The sequence below is a fragment of the Meriones unguiculatus genome, chromosome 6 (genome assembly GCF_030254825.1).
Source record: "Meriones unguiculatus strain TT.TT164.6M chromosome 6, Bangor_MerUng_6.1, whole genome shotgun sequence".
In the NCBI taxonomy this organism is placed as follows: Eukaryota; Metazoa; Chordata; class Mammalia; order Rodentia; family Muridae; genus Meriones; species Meriones unguiculatus.
The window spans coordinates 74,985,440-75,009,972 of NC_083354.1; the positions used below are offsets into that span (position 1 = coordinate 74,985,440).

The 24,533-nt window shown below is 42.7% G+C and overlaps 1 protein-coding gene across 1 annotated transcript in view; it reads left to right on the top strand.

Annotated features, from left to right (window-relative positions):
* The window catches only part of LOC132654713 (baculoviral IAP repeat-containing protein 1a-like), a 74,199-nt gene that overhangs the window by 21,670 nt on the left and 27,996 nt on the right, over window positions 1–24,533 (top strand). Inside the window, exons 5-11 of the mRNA XM_060385631.1 lie at window positions 4,361–4,442; window positions 5,294–5,345; window positions 9,604–9,723; window positions 10,717–10,816; window positions 16,971–17,052; window positions 18,154–18,205; window positions 18,666–20,777. Coding sequence (XP_060241614.1) covers window positions 4,361–4,442; window positions 5,294–5,345; window positions 9,604–9,723; window positions 10,717–10,816; window positions 16,971–17,052; window positions 18,154–18,205; window positions 18,666–20,777 — 2,600 coding nt within the window. The remainder of the gene's footprint in view (window positions 1–4,360; window positions 4,443–5,293; window positions 5,346–9,603; window positions 9,724–10,716; window positions 10,817–16,970; window positions 17,053–18,153; window positions 18,206–18,665; window positions 20,778–24,533) is intronic.

The following is a 24,533-nucleotide window of genomic DNA, read 5'->3' on the forward strand; positions in this document are numbered from 1 at the left end:
CACTGGTGGACCCCGCAGAGCAGGGGCTTCAGTGTCCCAAGAATCCCTCTGTTTCCCACAGTGGATGTGTGGATGGGAGGGATCTGATGACCAGCTGCTATCTTAGAAGGACCCTGGATCTGGGGCTCTGCAGGGACTTGAGGGCACACTCTCTCTCTATCAGGTCAAATCGGCAAACACCTTGGTACCCCTGCTCTCTACTCCCAGGTTTGGACCTGCTGAGTCAAACATGGTAGGATGAGCTCCGTCAGCTCAGTGGTGCTGCAACCACCAAAGTAGGGAGTCCAGCCGCAGCATCAGAATGGGAGGCTGGTTCAGGTGCCTGCTGGGAAGTCCTGGGGGACCACAACATTGGTCCACAGACCTTGGTGGCCTGGCACCTGGTGTACTTGGTTCTTTTGGTGGCTGTACAGCCAGCTGTCCACCACTGAGGGGACATACAGTCACTGGCTAGCAGGCCCTGCAGAGTCTGTACAGCTGCTTGCAGACCTAGGACCTGGGACCAGGAAGGCTGGTACCTTGGATCTGGGACTCGGAAGGTGGCTAAGGCTGGCAGCCACGCAGCTGAGGAGATAGGAGCTCTGCCTCTGCTGTCTCAATCCCCAGGCAGAGAGTTCTGTGCTGAGAATCTCTGGCACTGTGGGCCAACTCCGAGGGGAGGGAGGCCCAAAAAAGGGAAGTGCAAAGGGTTCAAAAGTTCCCTTCTCTCTGTCCCCAGAGAAGTCCTCCGGTGACCTGAATCTAAAGGTCTCAACTCATGTGATGCCCCCTCTTGTTCAGGAAGCCTCATTGTCGATTTTCAGGCTTTAGCTGCCCCTCCACTCACCAATTTTGGAGTTTCAAGTCCTCAGCCTCTCAGATACTATGCCGCTGGTCACTGTCATCTTGGATCCCCCTTGGGATGTTGGGTTTTGTCAAAGGCATTTTCACCATCTAATGAGATCATCATGAGATTTTTTTTCTTCCTTCAGTTTGTTTATATGGTGGATTAGGTTGATGGATTTTTATATGTTGAACCATCCCTGCATTTCTGGGATGAAGTCTGCTTGATCATGGTGGATGATAATTTTGATGTGTTTTTCTATTCAGTTTAAGTATTTTATTGAGTATTTTTGAATCAATGTTCATAAAGGAGATTGATCTGAAATTCTCTGTTGGGTCTTTGTGTGGTTTCAGTATCAGGGTAACTGTGGTCTCATAGAATGAGTTTGGCAATGTTCCTTCTGTTTCTATTTTGTGAAGTAGTTGAGGAGTGTTGGTACTAGTTCTTTGCAAGTCTGTTAAAATTTAGGCTAAAACCATCTGGTCCACGGCTCTTTTTGGTCGGGAGGCTTTTGTGATTGCTTCTATTTCCTTAGTGGTTATAGGTCTATTTAAATTGTTAACCTGATCTTGATTTTACTTTGGTAAGTATCATCCATTTCATTTAGATTTTCCAATTTTGTGGCATACAGGTTTGGAAGTATGATCTAATGATTCTTTGGATTTCCTTGGTATCTGTTGTTATAGCCCCTTTTTCATTTCTGATTTTATTAATTTGGATACTCTCCCTCTGTCTTTTAGTTAGTTTGGCTAAGGGTTTGTCTATCTTGTTGATTTTCTCAAAGAATCAGCTCTTGTTTTGTTGATTTTCTGTATTGTTCTCTTTGTTTCTAGGTTATTGATTTTATCCCTGAGTTGGATTATTTCCTGATGCCTACTCCTCTTCGGTGTGTTTGCTTCCATTTTTACAGAGCCTTCAAGTGAGCTATTAAGGTGCTAGGATAAGCTCTTTACATTTGTTTATGAAGGCACATAGTGCTATGAACTTTCCTCTTAGTACTTCTTTCATTGTGTCCCATAAGTTTAGGTATGTTGTGCTTTCATTTTCATTGAATTCTGGAAAGCTTTTAATTTCTTTATTTCCTCCATGACCCAGTAGTCATTAGCTAGAGAGTTGTTCAAGTTCTGTGAGTTTGTAGGCATTCTACTATTTCTGTTATTGTTGAAGTCTAGCTTTAATTCATGGTATTCTGATAGAATACAAGGTGTCATTTCAATTTTCTTATATTTGTTGAGGCTTGCTTTGTATCTGAGTATGTGGTCAGTTTTGAAGAAGATTCCAAGAGGTGCTGAGAAGAAGGCATATTCTTTGGTGTTTGAATGAAAGGTTCTGTGGATCTCTGATAGGTCCAAATGACTCATAACATCAATTAGTTTCATTATTTCTCTGTTTAGTTGCTGTCTTGATGATCTGTCTTTGGTGAGAGAGATGTGTTGAAGTCCTCCCACTGTTAACATGTGGGGTTCAACATGTGATTTAAGCTTTAGTAATGTTTCTTTTATGACTGTGGGTGCTCTTGCATTTTGGCCATATATGTTCAGAAATGAAATATAATCTTGGTTGATTTTTCCTTGGATGAGTATGAAGTGCCCTTTCTCATCTCTTTTAATTAATTTTGGATGAAAGTCTATTTTGTTAGATATTAGAATAGCCGCTCCAGCTTGCTTCTGTGACCATTTACTTGGAAAACCTTTTTCCAGCCCTTTATTCTGAGGTAATGTCTATCATTGTTACTGAAGTGTGTTTCTTGTTAGCAACTGAATGATGGGTCCTGTTTACACATCCATTCTGTTAGCGTGTGTGTGTGAGTGTATGTGTTTTTAACAGGGAGTTGAGGCCATTGATGTTGAGAGAGATTGATGACCACTGGTTGTTGATTCGCATTATTTTGATGGTGGTGGTAGTGTTTGTGGTGCTGTGTGTGTGTGTGTGTGTGTGTGTGTGTGTGTGTGTGTGTGCCCCTTCCCTGTTTTGGTTTTTTGTTGTGGGGTTATTTGTTTCCTGTGTTTTTCTGGGTGTGATTAGCCTGCTGGGGTTGCAGTTTTCCCTCTGTCGTTTTCCTTCTGTAGGGCTGGGTTTGTGGTTAGGTATTGTTTAAATTTGTTTTTGTCATAGAATATCTTGCTTTCTCCCTCTATGGTGATTAATGTTTTGCTGGACATATTAGTCACAGCTGACATATGTGGTGTCTTAGTGTCTGTAACATAGCTGCTCAAGCCTTTCTTGCTTTTAGAGTTTCTGGTGAGAAGTCAGATTTAATTCTGTTAGGTCTGCCTTTTAATGTGACTTTGCCTTTTTCCCTTTCAGCTTTCGATATTCTATTTTTTTCTGTACATTTAGTGTTTTGATTATTATGTGATGGGAGGATTTTTTTTCTGGTCCAGTCTATTTGGTGTTCTGTAGGCTTGTATATTTATAGGCACCTCTTTCTTTAGGTTGGGGAAGTTTTCTTCTATGATTTTGTTGAAAATATTTTCTGGGCCAGGGAGCTTGGAGAATTCTCCTTCAGTTTCTATTATTCTTAGGGTTGGTCTTTTGCTATTGTCTCAGATTTCATAGATGTTTTGTGTCAGGAATGTTTTATATTTAACATTTTCTTCAGCTGATGAATCGATTTCTTCAATAGTATCTTCTATAGCTGAGATTCTCTCTACCATCTCTTGTATTTTGTTGGTGATGCTTTTGTCTGTAGTTTCTGTTCTCTTCCCTAGGTTTTCCATCTTCAGGATTGCCTCAGATTGTGTTTTCTTTATTGCTTCTGTTTCCCTTTTTAGGTCTTGGACAGTTTCATTCTTTTCCTTCTCCTATTTGGCTGTTTTGTTTTGTTGGGTTTTTTTTCTGTGTTTCTCTAAGGGATTTATTCAGTTCCTTTACCTGTTTGATTGTATTTTCCTGAATTTCTTTTGAGGGATTTATTTACTTCTTTTAAGGCTTTAATCATTTGTTTTCACAACATCAGATTTAAGACTGTTTTCTTGTGCTTATGGTGTGATAGTGTCCTCAGGGCTTGCTGTGGTAGGATAGTTGGGTTTTGGTGATGTCACATGGCCCTGGGATTTGTTGCTTGTGTTCTTGCACTGATTCTGAGTAATTTGGTTGACTTTGGTATTAGCAGGCCTGGTGGTTTCAGATGGTAGCAGGTCTCTGGAGTTATAGGTGGAGATCTTGGTCCCAGATGGCCTCAGTCTTATGCTTTTCCTGCTGCTCTTTGATCCATGCTGGTCTGCTACTCCCTGATCCTTGATGCTGCTCTCTGATCAATGCTGATCTCCAAGGCCACAGATCGGAGCATGTCCCGGGAAATGGCACAGGCCGGGGAAACTGAGGTTTAGAGCTCACAGGGAAGTGGAGCTCAAGCACTCTGGGCAGAACTCATTACTATTGCTGGCAGGCCAGGAGATGGGGAAGGGTGGGGGAGGTTTCACCTGTTGGTCCCTGATCTGTGCTGGTCTCTAGGGCTGCAGATTGATGCGTGTCCTGGGAAATGGTACAGCCCCAGGAACTTGGAGTATATTTTAATTATATTTTTAATTATAGATGTGAATTTCTTCAAAGTAAGAAATCGTCAGAGGAAATTGCCCAATATATTCAAAGCTACGAGGGATTTGTTCATGTGACGGTAATTTACAAGTGCCAACTCTTTCTAATAGCCTATGTTTGTTACCTAATAATATGTGATTCATCAGGGTGATGTTCATTTTTGTTTGTTTGTTTTCCCAAATACTCTGTGTTTCTATTCCTTTCTCTTGTCATTGTCCTGCCTCTTCTCTGCAGAGAGTAAACAAAACTCTTGTCTTGTGAAGCTGGAACCACTTAGACAGTTTCCAGGCTGGCTTTGGGTTGCTTCTGCTGCCTCCTTCATCTTCCCTCTGAGTGAGGCCACTCACTACTCTAGCTACCTCCTGCTGCCTCCATCTGGATGTCTGACTCAATCTTCTGACCTAATACATGGCAGAGTCTGGGCACTCAAAGCTGGCTCCTGAACCTGATTATTTACACCCTTAAACTAGTAAGGACATTCTAATGGCAAGCAGTGGGAACCCACCTCAAACTGAAGCCAAAGGAGACTGTATTGTGTGACTGGGCATGGGCTGACAGTTGGGGTGCAGTTTTCTTACAGGGAGAGCTGCTTGGTTGGAGAGGTTCTTCTGAGTGAGGCTCCCTTCCCATGACTCAGTTCCTCATGAGTAAAAAAATACACCTCTGTGTGTAACTGCAATTCTGTGGTTGAGCAGGGTTTGTGGTAAGAGTGACCCTGAGAAAGCTTCCATTTCACTGATGTTAGGCACTGCATAAAAGTTTACAAGATCAATAGAAATCAAACCAAAATTAAAGGGCTGCTTTGCTCAAATTCTGCTGCTCAAATGAAAATTCACTTCATTTTGGGAAGACCTTAAGTTGCAGGCCACAGATAGATGTATATCTTGTAAGTCAGCCAATCAGGCAGTAACCTGAATTTCTTTTCCTCAGGGAGAACATTTTGTGAATTCCTGGGTCAGAAGAGAATTACCTATGGTATCAGGTAAAATCTCAGGCACATTCCAAAGTCTTTGTTTGTTCTTTCTTTTTGTGTTTCTCTCTCTCTCTCTCTCTCTCTCTCTCTCTCTCTCTCTGTATCTCAGGCTCTGTCTCTCTGTCTCTCTCTTTCTGTGTGCAAACGCTGTGCATATACAGGTGCTTTTGGAAGCCAGACAAGGGCATCAGATCCCTTCGAGGTGGAGTAAGAGGCATTTGTGAGCTGTCTGATGTGGGTGCTGGGAACCGAATTCAGGTCCCCTAAAAGAGTAGAAAGTGCTTTTAACCACTGAGCCATCTCTTCAGCCCTCATCAACTTTCTTCAAAAAATATTTTTATAAATGATTTCTCCATCATGGAATGACTTTTTATTTATGGCTGGGAGAGATGGCTGAGTGGTTAATGTACTTTGTGCTCCTGGGAAGGACTCAGGTTAGGTTCCCAGGACCCTGTAGTAGCTGACAACTCTGCAAGTATAGTTCCAGAGAATCCAATACAGTCCTCTGACCTCCTTGGCCACTGCACACATGTGGTACAGCCAAACATGCAGACAGAACACCTACATCAAAAATAAAAATAAGTGAATCCTTAAAAGTAAATCTTTAAAAAATTGACACCCAGCCAGTCACTGTGGCACATGCCTGTAATCCAAGCACTCAGGGAGGCAGAGGCAGGTGGATCTTTGAGTTTGAAACCTGCTTGGTCTACAAAACTAGTCCAGGACAGACAAGTCTACACGAAGAAAATCTGTCTCTAAAACGAGGGAAAACAAAACCCAATTTACACTCAGTTATTTCCATAACATATATGTGTATGCATGGGTCCATGTGTGAAGGTCGGAAGCCAGAGGACAACATAGGAGTTGCTTCTCTCCTTCTGCCATGAGGGTTCCAGGGATTAATTAAAAGTTTGTCGGGCTCAGCAGCAAGCATCTATACTGTGGAGCCATGAACTGACTCATTGTTTAGCATAGGTAAACACAGCTAAGTGTGGTAGGGTGGGCGCTGTCATGCTTCTTTAAAACAGCTAACATTTTGGATAACATGTTTTGGAAGCATTTTTGAGCATCTCTCCTATTCCAGGCTGGCCTCAAATGCAAATGAATTTTGAACTTTTGTTTCTCCTGCTGAGTGCTGAGACAGAGCTTCTTGGGTGCTGGTGATGGAACTGAGGACTTCCTGAAAGCTAAGAGAGAATGCTACCAACTGAGCTACATTCCCAGTCCCCAAAAGCATTCTTAAGTGACATAGTGTGCTGTTAAGAAATTCAGGAATATTCACATTAAAATGATGTGACAGGCCTAAGGATATTACTCACTTGCCTAGAATGAACAAGGTCCTTGTGTTTCATGCCAACATCCAAAGGAAAACAAAACCTTAATGTTAGGAATCTAGCTCAGTTGTAGGGCATCCATATAGCAAGTAGGACAGGCTCTGAGTCCAGTCCCAGCAGAGGTCAGAGACGTGGGAACATGGGATAGTGGACAGGTGAAAACAGTCGTAATAGAGTAAGAATTCTATGGTTACATGAGTGTGCTTCTCCCTGTATTTCCTGCGCTTGGAAGGTGGAATGAGGTGCCCATGACCAGGTAGGACTATTGTAACAGGTTAGAGGCCAGTATGGGCTGCATGAGGTTAGTGCCAAGTATAGAGGTCTATGCCTGTAATCCCAGCACTAAGAAAGCTGAGGCAGAAATTTGATGAGTTTAAGGATAGCTTAGCTTAGCCTACATGGCAAAGTATTGTGTCTCATCCCCCAAATAAGCAGGAGGTGAAGGGATGTCTCAGATGTTATGAGTATTTGTTGTTCTTGTGGAGGACTCAGATTCAGTTCAAAGTGTCTCCAAGGTAGTGGCTTACAACAACTTCTAACTTCGTCTTGAGGGGATGTAACATCCTCTCTGTCCACCTGGGGCCCCAGCCAACCTGTGGTATACATACATGCTTCCTGTAGGCAAAACACTCACACACACATTCACAATGGAGTGAGTGTACACACACACAGACACACACATATCTACAAACAGAGCGAGAGAGAGAGAGAGTGAGAGAGAGAGAGAGAGATGGCATCCTTCTGGCTGGAAACACCTTTTTCCAGTAACTTCCTAAATAACAAACACAAAGGGAAAAAGAAGACACAGACAATGTTTGTTCTCTTGGTCTTTGAATGCAGAGCTGTGTCTTTGGCCACATATGCAAGAGTCTACAAAAAAAAAAAAAGAAAAAAGAAAGAAAAGAAAAAGAAAAAAAAAACTGATATTATCACCATGGGGAATGGACTGTCAAAACGGCCTGATCATGAATACAACCATAGCAAAACTGGAAGAGTCTACAGTGTTACCCAGCATGCTCTTTTTTATTAAAGAAGCAATTCATGAGCAGGATTCCTGGGAAGAGAATCACTGAAAGTATTTATCTGATTAGGAACTCTAAGGGTTAGGGATGGGCAGTAAGTGCAGGGTGCTTTCCTTGCAAACTGTCTCCAGAAACCATGTGACAAAGCCAGGTGTTACTGTTGTGCATTTGTAATCTCAGGGCTGGGGAAGTAGGGAAAGATAGAATCCTCAGGATCTTCAACCACCCCAGAGAAGTGAAAGCCCCTCACAACAAGGGAGACACAGTGAAGGTTGTCCTCTGACTTCCACAGATATCTGAACAATATACCTGCACGTATACCTGCACACACATGAACACACACAGAACTCTAAGTCGTGAGACAGCTTCCTAATATAGGTGAAAGAAATGATCAGATAAAGAAGGAATCCAAAGAAAGACACAAGTGCCAGCCTGCTCCAACCAGAGAAACATACTTGTGAGAACTAAGAAAAACAGTAGTAGCAGGCCAATTAGTTCATGTCAGAGGCAGTCCCTGTTCCCATTACTATGGAACCCACTTGGACACTGAACTGCCATGGGCTACATCTGTGCAGGGGTTCTAGGTTATCTCCATGCATGGTACTTGGTTGGAGTATGAGTCTCAGGAAAGACCCCTGTGCTCAGATTTTTTGGTTCTGTTGCTCTCCTTGTGGAGTTCCTGTCCTCTCCAGATCTTACTATTTCCCACTTCTTTCATAAGATTGCATGCACTCTGCCCAACAGTTGGCCATAAGCCTCAGCATCTGCTTTGATAGTCTGCAGGGCAGAGCCTTTCAGAGGCCCTCTGTGGTTGGCTCCTAACTTGTTTCCTGTGTTCTTCTTCTTCTGATGTCCATCCTCTTTGCCTTTCGGGATGGAGATTGAGCATTATAGCCAGAGTCCTCCCTCTTGATTAATTTCTTTAGGTGTACAGATTCTAGTAGGTGGTCTTTGATCACCTCCCTCTGAGAGGGAAGTGGCCTTACTAGGCCACAGAGGAAGACAATGCAGCCACTCCTGATGAGACCTGATAGACTAGAATCAGAAGGAAGGAGAAGAGGACCTCCTCTATCAGTGGACTTGGGGAGGGGCATACATGGAGAAGAGGGAGGGAAGGTGGGAATGGGAGGGGAGGAAGGTGGGCTTTATGGGGGGATATAAAGTGAATAAAATATAATTAATAAAAATTAAAAAAATAATATACATAGGATACATTGTTGAAAAAAAAACTGTAGAATCTATTTGCTATGACATTCTGGCTTAATAGAAGTCAAAAGTCAGTAAAAGTTTCAAGACACTAAAGATAGTTTTCTGGTTAAATTAAAGTGTAGTATTCCAAATGCCAAAGAAATACTTAAAGCAAAAGGAAAAAAAGGGGGGAATCTAGGATTATGTGTGAACACAGCAAAATTTCATCTTGAGAATCTTGTCAGACCAAGGTTAGGACACTTTAATTTTCAAGTCCTCACAGTGTGGAGAAGACCAGTGCCCCAGAGCCAGGATGAGTGATCTTCCCAGTGTGGTGATCTCAAAGAGCAAGCCATGAAAATGACTGTTTTTAAGAAAGCCACAGAAGAAACGACCTTTCTCAGATCTTCACACTGACTCTGGAAATAGGAATCTCCTTTCAATATTCTTCTATCCTGATGCTAGATGATGTCTTAAGTTACATTTTAACACAGTGACCATGCACAGAAATGAATAGAATGAATGGAATACCCCGGTGTTTACCACTCTGCTCCAGCAGTTCTAACATGGTATTTCTTGTACCTCTTATTTCTCCCTGCTCTTCTAAACACCCTCAATTATTCTGACACAAGCACAGATCATGACATCATTCCACCTATACACAAACCTAACTTGAACTTTGTTTTCAAAACCTGCTCTTCTCACCCACATCTTTTCCCCAAGCTTACTGCAATGACAGCATCTTTGCTAATGAAGACTTGAGGAAGGACACTTTTAAGGACTGGCCCCATGAGTCACCTGAGGCTGTTGAAGCTCTCGTCAAAGCAGGCCTTTTCTACACAGGTCAGTTGGGGTTTTCACCTTTATTTGTACGTTTCTGTGTGTGAGTGTTGCCTGCAAGTAAGTATGGGTGCCACATGTCTGCCTGGTGCCCTCAGAGGCTAGACAGGGTGTTGGATCCTGGAACTGGAGATACAGTTGCCGAGAGCCAGCATGTGGTGCTGGAAACAAACCTGACTCCTTTGCAAGAGCAGCCAGTGCTCTTTATGCTGAGCATCTCTTTAGCACCTGAGTCAGAATTTTGTGTCTGTCACATATCTAAATCCGGATTGCACTTTTCTTTATTTTCATTTGTCATAGATCTCTTTGGGGCCTCATAAGACCTTCATCTTTCCATAGTTCCCTCGGGGCTCAGCCTCTGGGCTTGGGGATCCTGAGGTCACTTCATCCGACAGGCCTATTCCACTGGCAGAAAACAAACCACCTGGTCTTAACGCATTGTCTTCTCTTGCCAGCCTTGCCTGAGTGTCACAGATGAAGTACTCCTATTTCTAGGGGAGGAGAGCTGGCAATAATGTGAGCAGAGACAGGGATTCTTCATGATCTGCCTTAAATAGAGGTTCCTAAGTTTGCTCTTCCATCCTGCCCCAGCTACAAGTATATTCTTCCGATATACTCTGTAAGCAATTGCTTGTTTTTTGGTTGCCTATGTTTGTGAATGTCCTGTATGTCATCATTGTCCAGAACAGAAAGAAATCTCTGCCCTCATGAAGCTGCTACTGCAGATCCTACTGGCAAATCTTTCAGGATCATGGTTTGGGAGAGGTTCATCAAAGCACATGGTGCACAGGAACCTTCAGCGACTGTTGCTGACTGTTGCTGACCACCCCATGGAAGGACCAAGAGTCTTGTGTGAACTCTTGTCTCCTGTGCATGGTATTGCCACATAATCTAACTGGAGGAGCAAGCAGGATTTCACTAGTGAAATCTGGAGTCGAATTCTTGTGAGTTGACAGGTGTATGTGCTGTTGAGCTGACCCCATCTCCTTTTCCTAGGCAAAAAGGACATTGTCCGGTGTTTTTCCTGTGGAGGATGTATGGAGAAGTGGGAGGAAGGTGACGACCCATTAGCAGACCACACCAAGTTTTTCCCAAAGTGAGCAAAGTAAATTCTCTTGACTTTGAACTCACTTCATCTGTTATTCCCTCACTGTCCAGGTTTGTTATCTGTGGGTAGTGTCTGCTCACTCTCTGGTTCCCACTGCGAAGAATACATCCATGTATCTTTATTTCTTTCCCCCCTTGATACTCTCCCTGTCTAGCTTTTTTTTCTCATTATAACAAGATCTTAGTTTTTGTTGTATCTATGTACACATTTTTAAAAACAGGATCTGTGTAGCACAGACTGTCATAACAATTCTATCGAGTGGAACTTGATCTCATGATCCTCCTACCTCAGCCACCTAAGCCCACTGCAGAGGCCACATCATGTCTGCCAGTTCTAGGCCTTTCTGATATTTTTGAGTACAAACTAGTTTTTTTTTTCACCTCCTTTTATAATGCTTTACAGGTTTCTCTTTCTATTGTCTAAGATTTCCTCAGTGGTTTTCTTTTTCTAGGGTTATGAGTGAAAGCACTGATTTGAGCACACCAGGCAATCACTTTACAATAGAGCTACTCTCACCCCTTTTCTGTCAACCTTCAAATGTATTTTTATTCCTCTTCTACATAAGAAAACCCTAGAAAGGTCCACTTGCACAATGAAATTTGTTATTTTGTAGTAATTAGAATTTTCAAAGCTAAATATCAATAAGCGCAGATTGAAAAGTGGGTATTTCTGGGCAAGGTGGTTGACATATGAAGTCCTAGCTCTCAGGAAGCTGAATGAAGAAAAATGTAGTTTTGTTTTATATTAAATACTTTGATATGAATTGTCCTAAAGTTGATCTGTTTTAAAATCCAGCACTTGTTATTAAGAAATAAGAGTCTTTTGATCCGGTTTCCCTTGCAAGGCAGGAAAATCTGCAACTGTGTTGGTGCCTCTGCAGTCTGTGTTCAGGTCCACCAGTGTGTTTTCTTTCCATCCAACACATACCTAAAAGTGCTCTAAATTGATTTAAGTTTAATTATTAACATTTAAATGTAAAGGTTTAAATAACCATCTGGTCTTAAGATAGCATGCTAATAGTATCTGAATCACTTAAAATATTCCTTAAAAATGTTTTCTTAGTGTACATTAATACATACACTAACATTGCATATATATATATTATGTTTTACATATATGTTATATATATTACAGTTTACTACAATCATGCTCACCACCGTCCTCCCATTACCTTCTCTTATCTCTCTCTAGCTCTTCTCAGGTCTTTTTCTTCTAAAATCACATGTTTTGTGCCCTCCCAGGGCTATAGCAAGACTTATCCTGGTTTTAAAGAAATAAATAAATACACAGAATATTTCTATTTAATTTTGAAGTTAGAAGAGATACAGCAGTGGTCACTTTTTTCTTTTTCTTTTACTTTTTAAAGTATTTGAGTTTTGGGTGTTTTGTCTGCATGTATATTTGTGCACTGCTTGCATGCCTGGTGCCCACAGAGGTCAGAATGAGGGCATCAAATATCCTAGAACTGAGTTACAGGAGGCCGTGAACTGTTGGGAAGCAAACCTGAGTCCTCCCAGGAGTAGTGACTGTTCTCCCACTGATGCATTTTAGGTCCCCCTTTTTTTCTTTTTTCTTTAGGAGTATGTAGAAAATAGTTGAGAATGCCAGGGCCTTCTTCTCAATCCCTGTGTGGCAAGGAGGGAGAGAATTTTTTTGTACTTAAAGCTTGTTCTAGAAACTATCAACAAACTTTGTTTTATTTTAATTAAAACTAGCATATGTAATGCATATCTACTGTACTTACGTATTTGGTTGAAAGGAAAATAACAATAAATCCTGGGAGCTGAGTGCTAAAGTCAAGAAGTCAAGGTCTCTCAATGCCTTAGAGGCCACTGTGCCACTCCCTTGTCCTGGTTGATGCTGTCCTCCTCATCCAGAGGGAAACACAGTCCTGATTTTCAGTTACTGTCATTTTACCAAACATACACACACACAATCACACACACACACACACACACACACACACACACACCTACATAAACCTTCAGCTTTGCCTGTTCTTCAGTCGTTTGTTGGTTCTTTTTATTTTAGTTCTATGTGTGTTGTGTGTGTGTGAAAGGGGACAGGAGGTTGAATCCAGACTGCCATGAGTAAGAAGCAGCACTTTGCCACTGAACTACTTCTCCAGCCCTCACATTTTTTAAGACAGAATTCTAGTATGTCTACAGAGTGAGTCCCAGAAAGCCAGGACTACACAGAGAAACCTTATTTCAGAAAAAAAAATTAAAAAAATTTACTGTTGATTTGCAGTATAGCTGATATTTCCCCTGAACTCACATCTTGCCTTATTCTCATGAATACTAGATGCACAGCCATGTGCTACCATAATTGACTGGCTTGCTGCTATGTTTGTTGGAGGGGGAGTGTCAACTGGTAGAGGGGTGTTTGAGACAGAGCACCAGATAACCTGGGATGGCCTCCAACTCAGTATTTAGGGAGGATGGCCTTAAACTCATCCAACTGCCTCCACATCCCAAGTGTTCGATGACAGGTATGCTCTACTACACCCAACATTTTTTTGTTTTTTAGCTTATTCATTTTTATTTTATACATTGGTGTTTCATCTGCATGAGTGAGGAAGTCAGATCCCATGGAGCAAGAGCTATAGACAATTGTGAGCTGTCATGTGGGTGCTGGGAATTGACCACTGGTTTCTGGAAGAGCAGCCAGTGCTCTTGACCACTGAGCCATCTCTTTAGCCCCAGCTTTTGTTTAGATAGACAATAGCAAGATGTAAACTGACAACTGGCAACAATGACCATATCCTTTCATCCAAGTTTCTCTCTAGGACACCCCAGGGCTCTCAGTTGCTAATGGTAGTCTGGAATGAACATAAATTCAGACCTTAACAAGAACAGAATTCCAGAGACTTACAACAAGGTCAAAGTGCAGACAGTATGTGACATGGATTGTTCATTCCTAAGGAGGACACCTCCTCCTCCCAAACTCAGGAGACATCGCAGAAGAGGGGCCCAAGAGGTCATAAGACCCAGAGGTTGTAGAGGACAGCTTGGGTTTATCTTGTTTGGTACACAGCAGGGTCCTTCCTCAGGAACTCAGTTGCTGTGGTTGCCTATCCATGCAAGCCTGTGCCAAATCCAGAGAAGCCATGCCCCACCGCTAGGAGGGGAGCTGTTGACACTTGTATCTGCTAGAGTCATTCTTCTTCATACCATGGGCCTTGAGGTTTCCTGAGCTCTGCTGGATGGCCCTGTGTCCACTCACCCATGAGCAGCACTAATTGAATTCAGTTAAAAGAGGATACAAAGCTGGGAGGCGACCTGACTTTAGGAGGAGTCTGGGGAAACTGAAGAAAGGCAGTGGGGGTTGATATAATCCACATACATTGTACATATTTCTGTGATTTCCAAAGAATAAAATACTTTTTAAAAAAGAAAAGGCTTCCAAACCGTGGCTCAGAAAGCTCTGCCACTTGATCAGTGTTTATGGATGAAAGAGAGCAACAGAGAGTGGTGTGCAGAGGAGATAATTGTCAAGGGAGAGAGGAGTGAGTCAGGAGAGGTGCTTAGGGGAATTTTGCAGTTCTGATTGACTAGCAATGAGATTGCTTCTTTATTACACAGGTTTCACAGAACAAAGACCAACTAATGACAGACTAACCTGTCCAAGAAGTGCAGATGATTTGTTTGATTTTTCATTACAAAGTGTTACAACTTCAGTCATGATTAGAAAATATAAACAGAACAGATTTATGCTTATTATAAGCCTTATAACTCCAAGTTATAGAATCTAAAGATTGTCTTATCCAAAGCAAACACATTTCTTATATAACAGCCTACTTTTAGGCTGGCAGAATTTGTAATTTTAAGGCACTCCAGACAAACAGAAAACACCTGAACTTTTTTTTTATGAAGAGCAAATATTAATACCTAACTCCTTTTACTACTTGTGTCATCATCTACACTATAAAGTAGGAACAAGTTATTTTAGTCAATCTATCTTATTTACTGAGTTCTCTTCCTCCAGGGGCGTACCCTCTATGACTCCCTATCTTTAAACTACATTTTTCAGAGAGTTCTAAGTGTATTGTAAAGGGAGGCCTCAAATCTGTTACCTGGTTTTCTAGCCAGTCAGAGTTTGTCCTTGTCTTTGTTTCCCCTGCACCAGTTATTGTGTTTGAGTTTGCTTAAGGGCAGATATCCACAAAAGATTCCTGTAGTAATGGCCTCATAAAAGAATTTCTAGTTTACGTGCTAATCTGTGCTCAATGATCTCCAAAGCATAAGGAAACCTTCACAACAGTGGCCAGATAATATCATTTTTCTAAAAGAAAATAACTCAGACATAATTTTCTTGGGAAAAGAGAGAAAAAATCATAATGCATAAAAGATTCCCCCTCCCCCAAATAAAACACATAGAGCCTAAAAACCTACAAAAGAGGGAAAGAATGAAAAGGATTGCAGCATTTGGCTCACCTATGCTAGAGCCCTGTCAAACAGCTGTGCTGGCTTTATGGCTTTTCCTGTTTCCAAAGGATATGGCTGTGCCGTGAGATGCTCCCAGAGCCTTGGTGTGATGTTGACATAGATGTCTCATTTAGTGCTGAGCACTTGATCATCAATTATTACCTAGCCAAGGATCAAAGCAGCAGCATTCTTTGCACAGGAACATAAATATTTACAAGGCAATTTGACAGGATGCCCATTAAGCCAGATAGCATTAGTAGACCCTGCCCTCCTAAGACCTTTATAGACTCTCTGGGCCATGTGCTTTTGACCAGGGTTAGTTTAGGTTCTTGTTTTCTTTAGTTTAGGTTTAGTTTCTTTAGTTTAGGTTTTGTTTTCTTTCATTTTGTCTCACTGTGTTGCACTTTCTGTTCTGACCTTGCTATTGTAGATCAGTCTGGCCTTTGATCCAGAGATCCACCTGTCTTTGATACCCAAGTGCTGAGATTTGCAGGCCTGCACCACCACACCCAGCTTGACCTGGTTTAGAGAATCTGAGAAGCAGCCTCAAGCCCAATTCAAAAGCAGTTGGTTATCCCAAAAGATTCAGTCCACTCTTCACTGTTGCCCTCATCTTGTCTGGCATGATAGTGATGTGGTAGAATGCAGGTGGCCCTCCTCCCCCAGCAGACTGCAAAGCCTCTTCCAGTACTGTGAGAGGGAGAGAGCAGGGAGGAAATTCTGAGTCAATTCCAGCTTTATTCCTCTCTATCCTGAAAGCAACTTGCTCTGTGTATTCAGAAATAGGTCTGTAGTTCTGTCCAACTTATTTTTCTGAGACAGGTCTCTCACTAAACCTGGAGCTGGCCAATGAGACTTACTGGCTGGTCATTGAGCCCCTCTGGTCTTCCTGTCTCTCCTTCTCTGGCACTAAGATTACACTGTCCCTATTGCCTCGCTGTTACACAGGTGCTGGAAATCTGAGCCCAGTCTCCATGTTTGCCCAGCAAGCATTAAATTTTTATTTAACTGTGTGATATCTATGTTTTTATTCTTAATGTCAATTTCATGTAGTTGACACACTCAGATCTTGTGGGTTTGTTTCTGACAGTTTGACAAGAGTTGAAATGGTTAAAAATTATTGTTATCTAAATTCTTAATTGTACACTTTGTTTAGTATGTTTTAATGTCCTTTGTTGTTCTTTTTCCATGACTCTATAGTTTTCTCATATTTTAATCTGTGAATTTTTATTTTTTTACCTTGTTCACTTAGGTAAAGTGTATTTGTGTGTGCACTGTGTGTTCTACATAGGGCCAAAGGGAGACAGGGAGTCTCCTCTCCTTTATGTCACCCTCTTGTTCCCTTGAAGCAGGGTCTCTCTCTGAACCTGCTAGCATCCAGTGAACCCTAGTTATCCTCTTGCCTCTGCACCCACAGTGCTGTGTCACTATTCTTTATTCTTTAAGATTATTTTAGCTGGTTTCATGGACAGGCACTAACTCTGTTCTCACCCCAACACATTTCCCGAATATCCTCACCATTACTTTGCAAACCACATGCATTGGTTATTGGAACCCAGAGACTGAAGGTTATACAGGATGTAAGACTGACAGAGTCACTGAGAATGTTCACTTTCTGCCTCATTCCTGGTCCTGAATCTTCATGTCCTCCATAAAGCTAATGCAGACACTTAACTGCACAGAACCATTTCATGACTTTTCTCTTCTCTGCATAGTTGTGTATTTCTTCAAAACCTGAAGTCCTCTGCAGAAGTGATTCCAGCCCTTGAGAGCCACCATGCACTTCTGGAAGCCATGGTAATGAGCCCCACCCCTTCTCTGACTCAGCAACACAAGATTGTGGGGTTGAGCTGCGATTGTCAACTATAAATGTACCATAATTAGAAAGAGTCCACGAGAATCTAAGAAGCAACTGTCACACGATAGCTATAGATAGGGCTTCACAGTGAACAGTGAGCCCTTCTCCCTGAAGAAGCAGATGCTTGGGACCCTTTTAGACTTTGACTTGATTAAAATGCAGACTAAACACATTTCATCTGCCCTTTTGCTGCAGGCAGTAGGCTTGACTTTCTGCTAGAACTTTTGAATCTTAAAGTCACGTGTCATTTTTCTTAGTTGGACTTTTCCTTGAGACAGATTTTCAGTTTGTAGCGTAGGCTGATCTTGCAGTTTGTATGGAGCCAAACCTGACCTGGAACTTGTGATCTCTGCCTCAGCCTTAAAAATGCTATGGTTCCAACTGTCTTCACCCAAGTCGAGCTGATTTGACTTTTGATGTTGTTTCTTGTATTGAAACCAAGACCCCTTTTGTGCTACACAATAACTCTGGACTGAGACATATTTCTGGCCCATGAATGTGCTTTATAAACAAAACCAAATGCCAAGTAATAAATCAGGAAATCTATTTTTGCAACAGAAGACACAACTGTCAATCGATGGGCATACCAACTGCTGCATGCCCCAGTTGTTTGGTAGGTGTGCTATGATTGCCTTCCCACAAAGCAAAAGCAAATGTGGGAATCATGGCTCATGTCTACAATATAGCATTCTGGAAGCTGAGGCAAAAAGATGGCTGTGAGTTCAAGATCAGCCTGGATTATACTATAAAACCCCATCTCTAAAAACAAAATAAAGCAAAAAAAAAACTGACAGCAAACAAACATGAAAAAAATGAAGAAAACAGGGTGAAAACTGAAAAGATAATCAACTCTGGGTTGATGTGATATGTGTACAATATTTGCGAATTTCAAAATGACGTTGCATGGTCAGGAAACGTTCTTCAGTTGGTAGAATACATGCCACAAAGACAGAGTGAAGTCTAGAAGACTTTGGTTCTCAATGATAACATGTCTCACTATCTTGCAAATCTCAATTTAATAAAGGATTTCTTTTTCAAAGGAAATCAAAAGTGAAAGCAATCAGGAGGACCCAGTTCATCCCACCGAGGCTGGTAGGAACATGAAAGCACATGGGATTCTGTGTATTTGTATATTGGACAGGAAAGCATATTTCTAATTATCTGAGGAGCTCCTAGAGGAGAGCACTGAGGTAAAGGGAGTTGTGGGTGAGAGAGTCAGTGCTCCTGTGGCATCTTGAGAGTGAATGCAGGACTACAGAGAGCAGTCCTCATGCCAGATCCAAAGCAGCCAGTGTTAAAGGCATCTTGCAGCAGGCTGGTCTCCTGAGATCCTAAAGGGAAATTAGGGTGCCAGGATATCTAACTCCCTGTCAAATGAGAGGCCTTAGACATAGTACCCCACATTCTGATGCTACGGAAAGATGAGAGGGTCTTAGGGTATGGACGGGGGTCAGAGGAAAAAGGGGAGAGTTCTAATCCATTCTTAGCAGACAATCAACGCAATCAGAGAGATGTGAAGGTACACCTTCCTCTGCCTTCCTTTTCTCCACAGGCTTGGCTCTGAAGGAAGCCCAGTGGTTTCAAGAGGCAAAGAATCTCAGTGAGCAGCTGCGAGGTGCCTACACTAAAGCCACTTTCCGCCACATAAATTTGCCAGAGGTGTGCTCCAGCCAAGGCACTGACCACTTGCTTGGCTGTGATGTGTCCATCGTTTCAAAGCACATCAGCAGGCCAGTGCAAGGGGCCCTGACGATCCCCGAGGTCTTCGCCAATCTCAGCTCGGTCATGTGTGTGGAGGGGGAAGCTGGAAGTGGGAAGACAACCTTCCTGAAGAAAATAGCTTTTCTCTGGGCATCAGGGTGCTGTCCCCTGTTGAACAGGTTCCAGCTGGTCTTCTACCTCTCCCTTAGTTCCACCAGACCAGATCAGGGTCTGGCCAGCATCATCTGTGCCCAACTCCTAGAGGCAGGAGGCTGTGTTAGTGAAGCGTGCCTGAGCAGCATCATCCAGCAGTTAAAACACCAGGTTCTGTTCCTGTTGGATGACTATACTGGGGTGGACTCACTCCCCCAAGCCCTAGAGACACTGATTACAAAAAACTACTTGTCACAAACCTGCTTATTGATCACTGTCCATACAAACAGGGCCAGGTCCATCCGTCCATACCTGGATACAATTCTAGAGATCAAAGAGTTTCCTTTCTATAATACAGTCTCTGTATTAAGGAAGGTCTTCTCAGAGAGTATAACACGTCTGCAAGAGTTTATGGTTTACTTTGGACAGAATGAGGATTTACAGGGAATTCACAAAACTCCTCTCTTCATGGCAGCAGTCTGTACTGACTGGTTTCAAAATCCTTCTGACCAGCCCTTTCATGATTTGGCAGTTTTCAAGTCCTATATGAAGTACCTGTCCTTAAAGTACAAAGCTGCAGCTGAGGCCCTCAAGGCCACTGTGTCCTCATGTGGGCAGCTGGCCTTGAGGGGGCGTTTTTCTTCATGCTTTGAGTTCAACAATGATGACCTCACAGAGGCCGGAGTGGATGAAGATGAAGACATGACCACCTGCTTGATGAGCAAATTCACTGCCCAGAGACTGAGACCAGTCTACCGGTTTTTAAGTCCTCTCTTCCAAGAATTTCTTGCTGCCATGAGGCTGACTCAACTCCTGGGTTCAGAAAGACAGGAAGACCAAGATCTGGGAATTCATTATTTGAGACAAATTAACTCGCCCTTGAAGGCTCTGGCCACCTACAAAAACTTTTTGAAGTATGTCTCCAGCCACCCTTCATCAAGGGCAGGGCCAGAAGTTGTGTCTCATTTGCTTCAGTTGGTGGATGAGAAAGAGTCACTGAAGAACATGTCTGAAGAAGAGGATTATGTAAAGCACGGAGTAGAACCTTCCTTGATAACACAGTCAATTAAAAAAATGTGGCAGTTTTCTCCTGAAGCTTTTTCTTCGATTTTTTCAGAAAATTTATTGGGCATTGCTCTAAACTTTGCTTATGAAAGCAACACAGTTTCTGCATGTTCTCCATTGATTTTGCAATTCCTTCGAGGGAGAACACTGGCTTTAAATGTATTGAATTTCCATTACTTTAGGGACCACCCAGAAAGCCTTTTACTGTTGGCAAGTATTAAAGTCTTCATAAATGGAAATAAAATGTCACATAATGTAGGTTACTCAGTCATGAAAAAGTGTTATGAAACATTACAGCCACCAACTATAGATGAGGACTATGCATCTGCCTTTGAACATATGAAGGAATGGGAGGAAATTTTAGCTAAAAATGAAGAGAATTTATACAGTTTTTTGAATATCCAATGCTGCCATCTACCCAAAATAAATTCTGGGTATTGGAAACTGTCACCCAAGCCACACAAGATCCCTAGGTTGGAAGTTGCAGTGGCCAACATGGGCCCTGCAGAGCAAGCACTGCTCTGGGTCCTAATGGAAGTCTTCTCAGCTTCACAGAATATTGAGCTCTGCTTGTCCAACAGCAGTGGCTTTCTTGAAAGCATCCGCCCAGCTCTGGAGCTGAATAAGACCTCTGTCACCAAGTGCTCCGTGTGCAGGCTGGAGCTCAGCACAGCAGAACAGGAGCTGCTTCTCACCCTGCCTGCCATGCAGTCTCTTGAGGTCTCAGGGACGAACCAGTTACCAGGTATCCCTGAGTGTGCTTACACAAGCAGTCTGGCTGAGTCTGTGGTTTCTCATTCTTAGTGTTAGATGAGTAAACTTCTCAGGCACAAGCCATGAATGTGCCTTGATAAGAGAGATCTGAATACTCTCACTGTTTGGGGCAGTGTATAAGGCCCTGAATCCTAGAATGGGTTTCAAGTAACTCAGACAACACTAGGAAAATATTGCCACCATCATTTCATCTCTCAATGTCCTCAGAAGGGTGCTTGAGTAGCTTGTTGTTGGTAAATGGGGCATTGTGTGTCAGATGATGCTGGAGAACCTTCTGCACTCTCGCTGCCCAGAGGAGGAAATGGCTTCTCCAGAGAAGACATTTAATCTGCATAAATAATAATTATGTCTTCTTCTAAGCGTTGTTTGATAGTTTTCAGGATAGACTTTATAATGATGTCTTTTAAAATATATTTATTTCACTGTGTGTGTGTTCCTGTGCATGGATGTTTAGTTGCCCTCAGAGGTAAGAAGAGAGTGTCAGATCCTTTGGAGCTGTGGTTACAGGTTGTTTCAGCTGCCTAATGTGGGTGATGGGAACCTAACTGTGGTCCTCTGCTGAACAGCAGGAGCTCTTAGGTGCCGAGCCATCTTTTCAGCTCCTAGACTTTACTATCTTTCATTCAGTTCATTTCTCAGTTTTTATACCATGGCAAATATTTAATTTTTAAATTTTGTTATTGTTAGTAGCAGAACTTAGATTTTTTTTAGCAGCCTGCTATATGCTCAAGTATTCTTTGCTCTGTCTGTATTGTCCATTTACTTTTTTAAAAATCTTTTTTAATGACGTTTTTGGTTTTTTTAATAATTTATTTAATTTTTATTTTATGTGCATTTGGTGTGGTGATGTCAGATCCCTTGAAATTGGCATCACAAACAGTTGTGAACTTCCATGTGGGTGTTTGGAATTGAACCCTGGTCCTTTGGAAGAGCTGATAGCACTCTTAACCACTCAGCCATCTCTCCAGCCCCTTCCCTTTTCTTTTTTTTTTCAATGCAGTTTATTCAGGAACATTGAACAATCCTCGGACCCCGGGGAAAGCCAGCCCACAGCTTAAGTGCAGGAATCGGGGGAGAAAGCCACTGATTAAGAAACACTGGAATTAGCAAATAGTCACACATCCATGAAAAAGACAGACAAATAGACATCTCTTTGGTACTGGGAAGCTCACTGAACTCGGGATTGCCTTGCTCATTCACATGTGGCCCTTCCCTGTCTTTTATTAAAGTGCATACTAGGCACTGAAATTGTATTTGATGTGTTTAGATACTTGGAAAGGAGTGCCAAGCACCCAGTCCTGGGCACCTCCAGCTTCTTCCTACCCAGCCAGAGACAGCTTCCTGGACATGCACTTGCAGCTGCTCTCACCCCAATGACAGCAGCCCTGTCTGTGGAACTCCACAGCAGAGCTGAGCTGACTCACTGTGGCGTGTGGCTGCAGAGTTAACAAAGTGGCCTGATTTTAGGCATGTGACTGCACTGCAGAGTAAAGAGCTGGAGGCTTAAGAGAAAGAGAGTCCCTATTGTATAAGCCAGGCTATCTGGGGACGTGACTCTGACAAGGGGTTAGCATTTCCCAGGGCTAACCTCTGCCACACATCTGCTGCCCTAGCACCTGGACGCCAAGGACATCACAAAGGCCAGCCTCTGGTAGATTCAGGATGGAAATGTGTGCTGTCCCCGGGGACGCATGCACAGCCGTAGAGAAGGCTTACTTGCTGAGCCAGCTGGGCAGCTAACTAGGCACCTGAGCCCAAACCAGCCAGAGCAGCAATACTGAAAGCAGGAACCAGCTCTGCCAACAGAGCCCACACAGCCTTCTCATACCCTCCCAATTTGTCTCTCTTCTTCCTTCTCCTCTCAGCAGACCCTGACTTGCAGGACCCTGGCTCTGTTACTGGGAAGCTAGAGTCAAATCAGGGCACCTTGACAGTCTTATTATTTTTCTTCCGCATACAAGGAAACAGCTACCTCCTTAGCTGTCCCCCAGAGAAAAGTTAGGAAAATGAAACTAGTTGGCAACCATGAAGGACTCTGGGAGTAAAGACATTGGTGCTGAGGCACAGATGGTGCCCAGCCCCGCTCAGGTGCCAGTCCCCTGAATACCCTGGAGGAAGTACCTACAATGGCTTCCAGCTTTACAACAGAGCCTGGAGCAGTGGCCAGCAGCCAGTGTTTCTTGATCAGTGGCTTTCTCCCCTGTTTCCTGCACTCCAAACTCTTGGCATATTATTTAATTAATACAGATTAAGTATCTGTAATCTGAAACCCTAGCACCTGAAATACTCCAGGATCTGAAACTTTTTGGATACTGATGCATCATCACAATGAAATATTCCACACCTAACCTCACATGTAAGGCAAAAAAGGAGGCATGCTGAAAGTTTTATATGAGGTCATTTGTCTGTGGGCTGTGTGGATGAGGAGTATATGAAATACAAGTTTTATCCTTAGCGTTGAGTGCCATCATCTCATTATGTCTTTGCAAACATTCTGAAATATGAAAAATTCAACTTCCAAAATGCCTTTGGTCCAAAGCATTTTGGCTAAGGGGTGGTCAACCTGTTACTAGTACTGTGCCTATTGTTTAGTTGATTTTCAAGAAAACTATGACAGATGAGAGACAAATGAACTTTTAGATGGAGTCATAAACTACCCATTTCTTGTTCCCTATAAAAGGATCCCTGCCACTCATTTGATGCAGTTTCCTGAGCTCTGTGCTCAGTGTCTAAGGAGCCCTGTCTCCAGCTTGCACAGTAATGATATGCAGAGGGAGTTCTCACTCCTAGTTTGTAGATAACGGAAGAGAAATGCAGAGATATTAAAGGATTTGTCTGAGGTTGTAGCCAGCAAGCAGCCAATCCAGGACTGAAAGCCATGCTTTAGACTTTAGAGTCATGGTCCTCCTCTGCACTGCTTATGACCAGATGGAACAGTCTTAGTATGAAGACAGAGTCTATACCCAGGGGCTATCACCTAAGAAAAATCACTGAGACTGGTAAAGTCATAGCCTAACTGACTGCTCCAACAGTACTGTGTAGAAGCTATTTCAGAGGGTAGCATTCATTCCAGGGCCAGGTCAGGCTTTGTGTTTTTGATGTAATATAATTTTTTAAATTAAATTTTTGGTTTTTTTATATTATTTACAGTTTATTTACTTTGTATCCCAGCTGTAGCCCCCTCCCTCATTCCCTCCCAATCCCATCCTCCCTCCCTCATCTCCTCCCTGCCCCTCTCTAAGTCCACTGACAGGGGAGGTCCTCCTCCTCCTCCATCTGACCCTAGCTTATCAGATCTCACCAGGACTGGCTGCAATGTCCTCCTCCAGGTCAGGTTTTTATCATCCTCTTTAGTCCAGGAAAGCATTAAGCCAAAGCTGTGAGTTGCTTTCTATGTGGCTGTGGATATAAGGTGGTATAGAAAACACAATTTCCATCTCTGTTCTTGGAAGTAGCTGTAGCCTCACATTGAAACTCAGATTTACCTGTCTCCCAATGATCTTGGAGCTGCCCCCCAAGAACAGTGCTTTTCAGCTGCAGCTGTCTCTTGGGCTAGAAGTGAGGCAGTGACCTCAAGGTGAAAGTCTCCATATCCCATTACCAATCCAATTACTTGGTACTTGCAGGTTAGATGAGAACTGCTGGACCGGAACTCAACAATGGATCATTTAGCTCTGTGTCTTGTCTCTGACAATAGTCAGGGCTGAGTGTCTCACTCAGTTGCTTC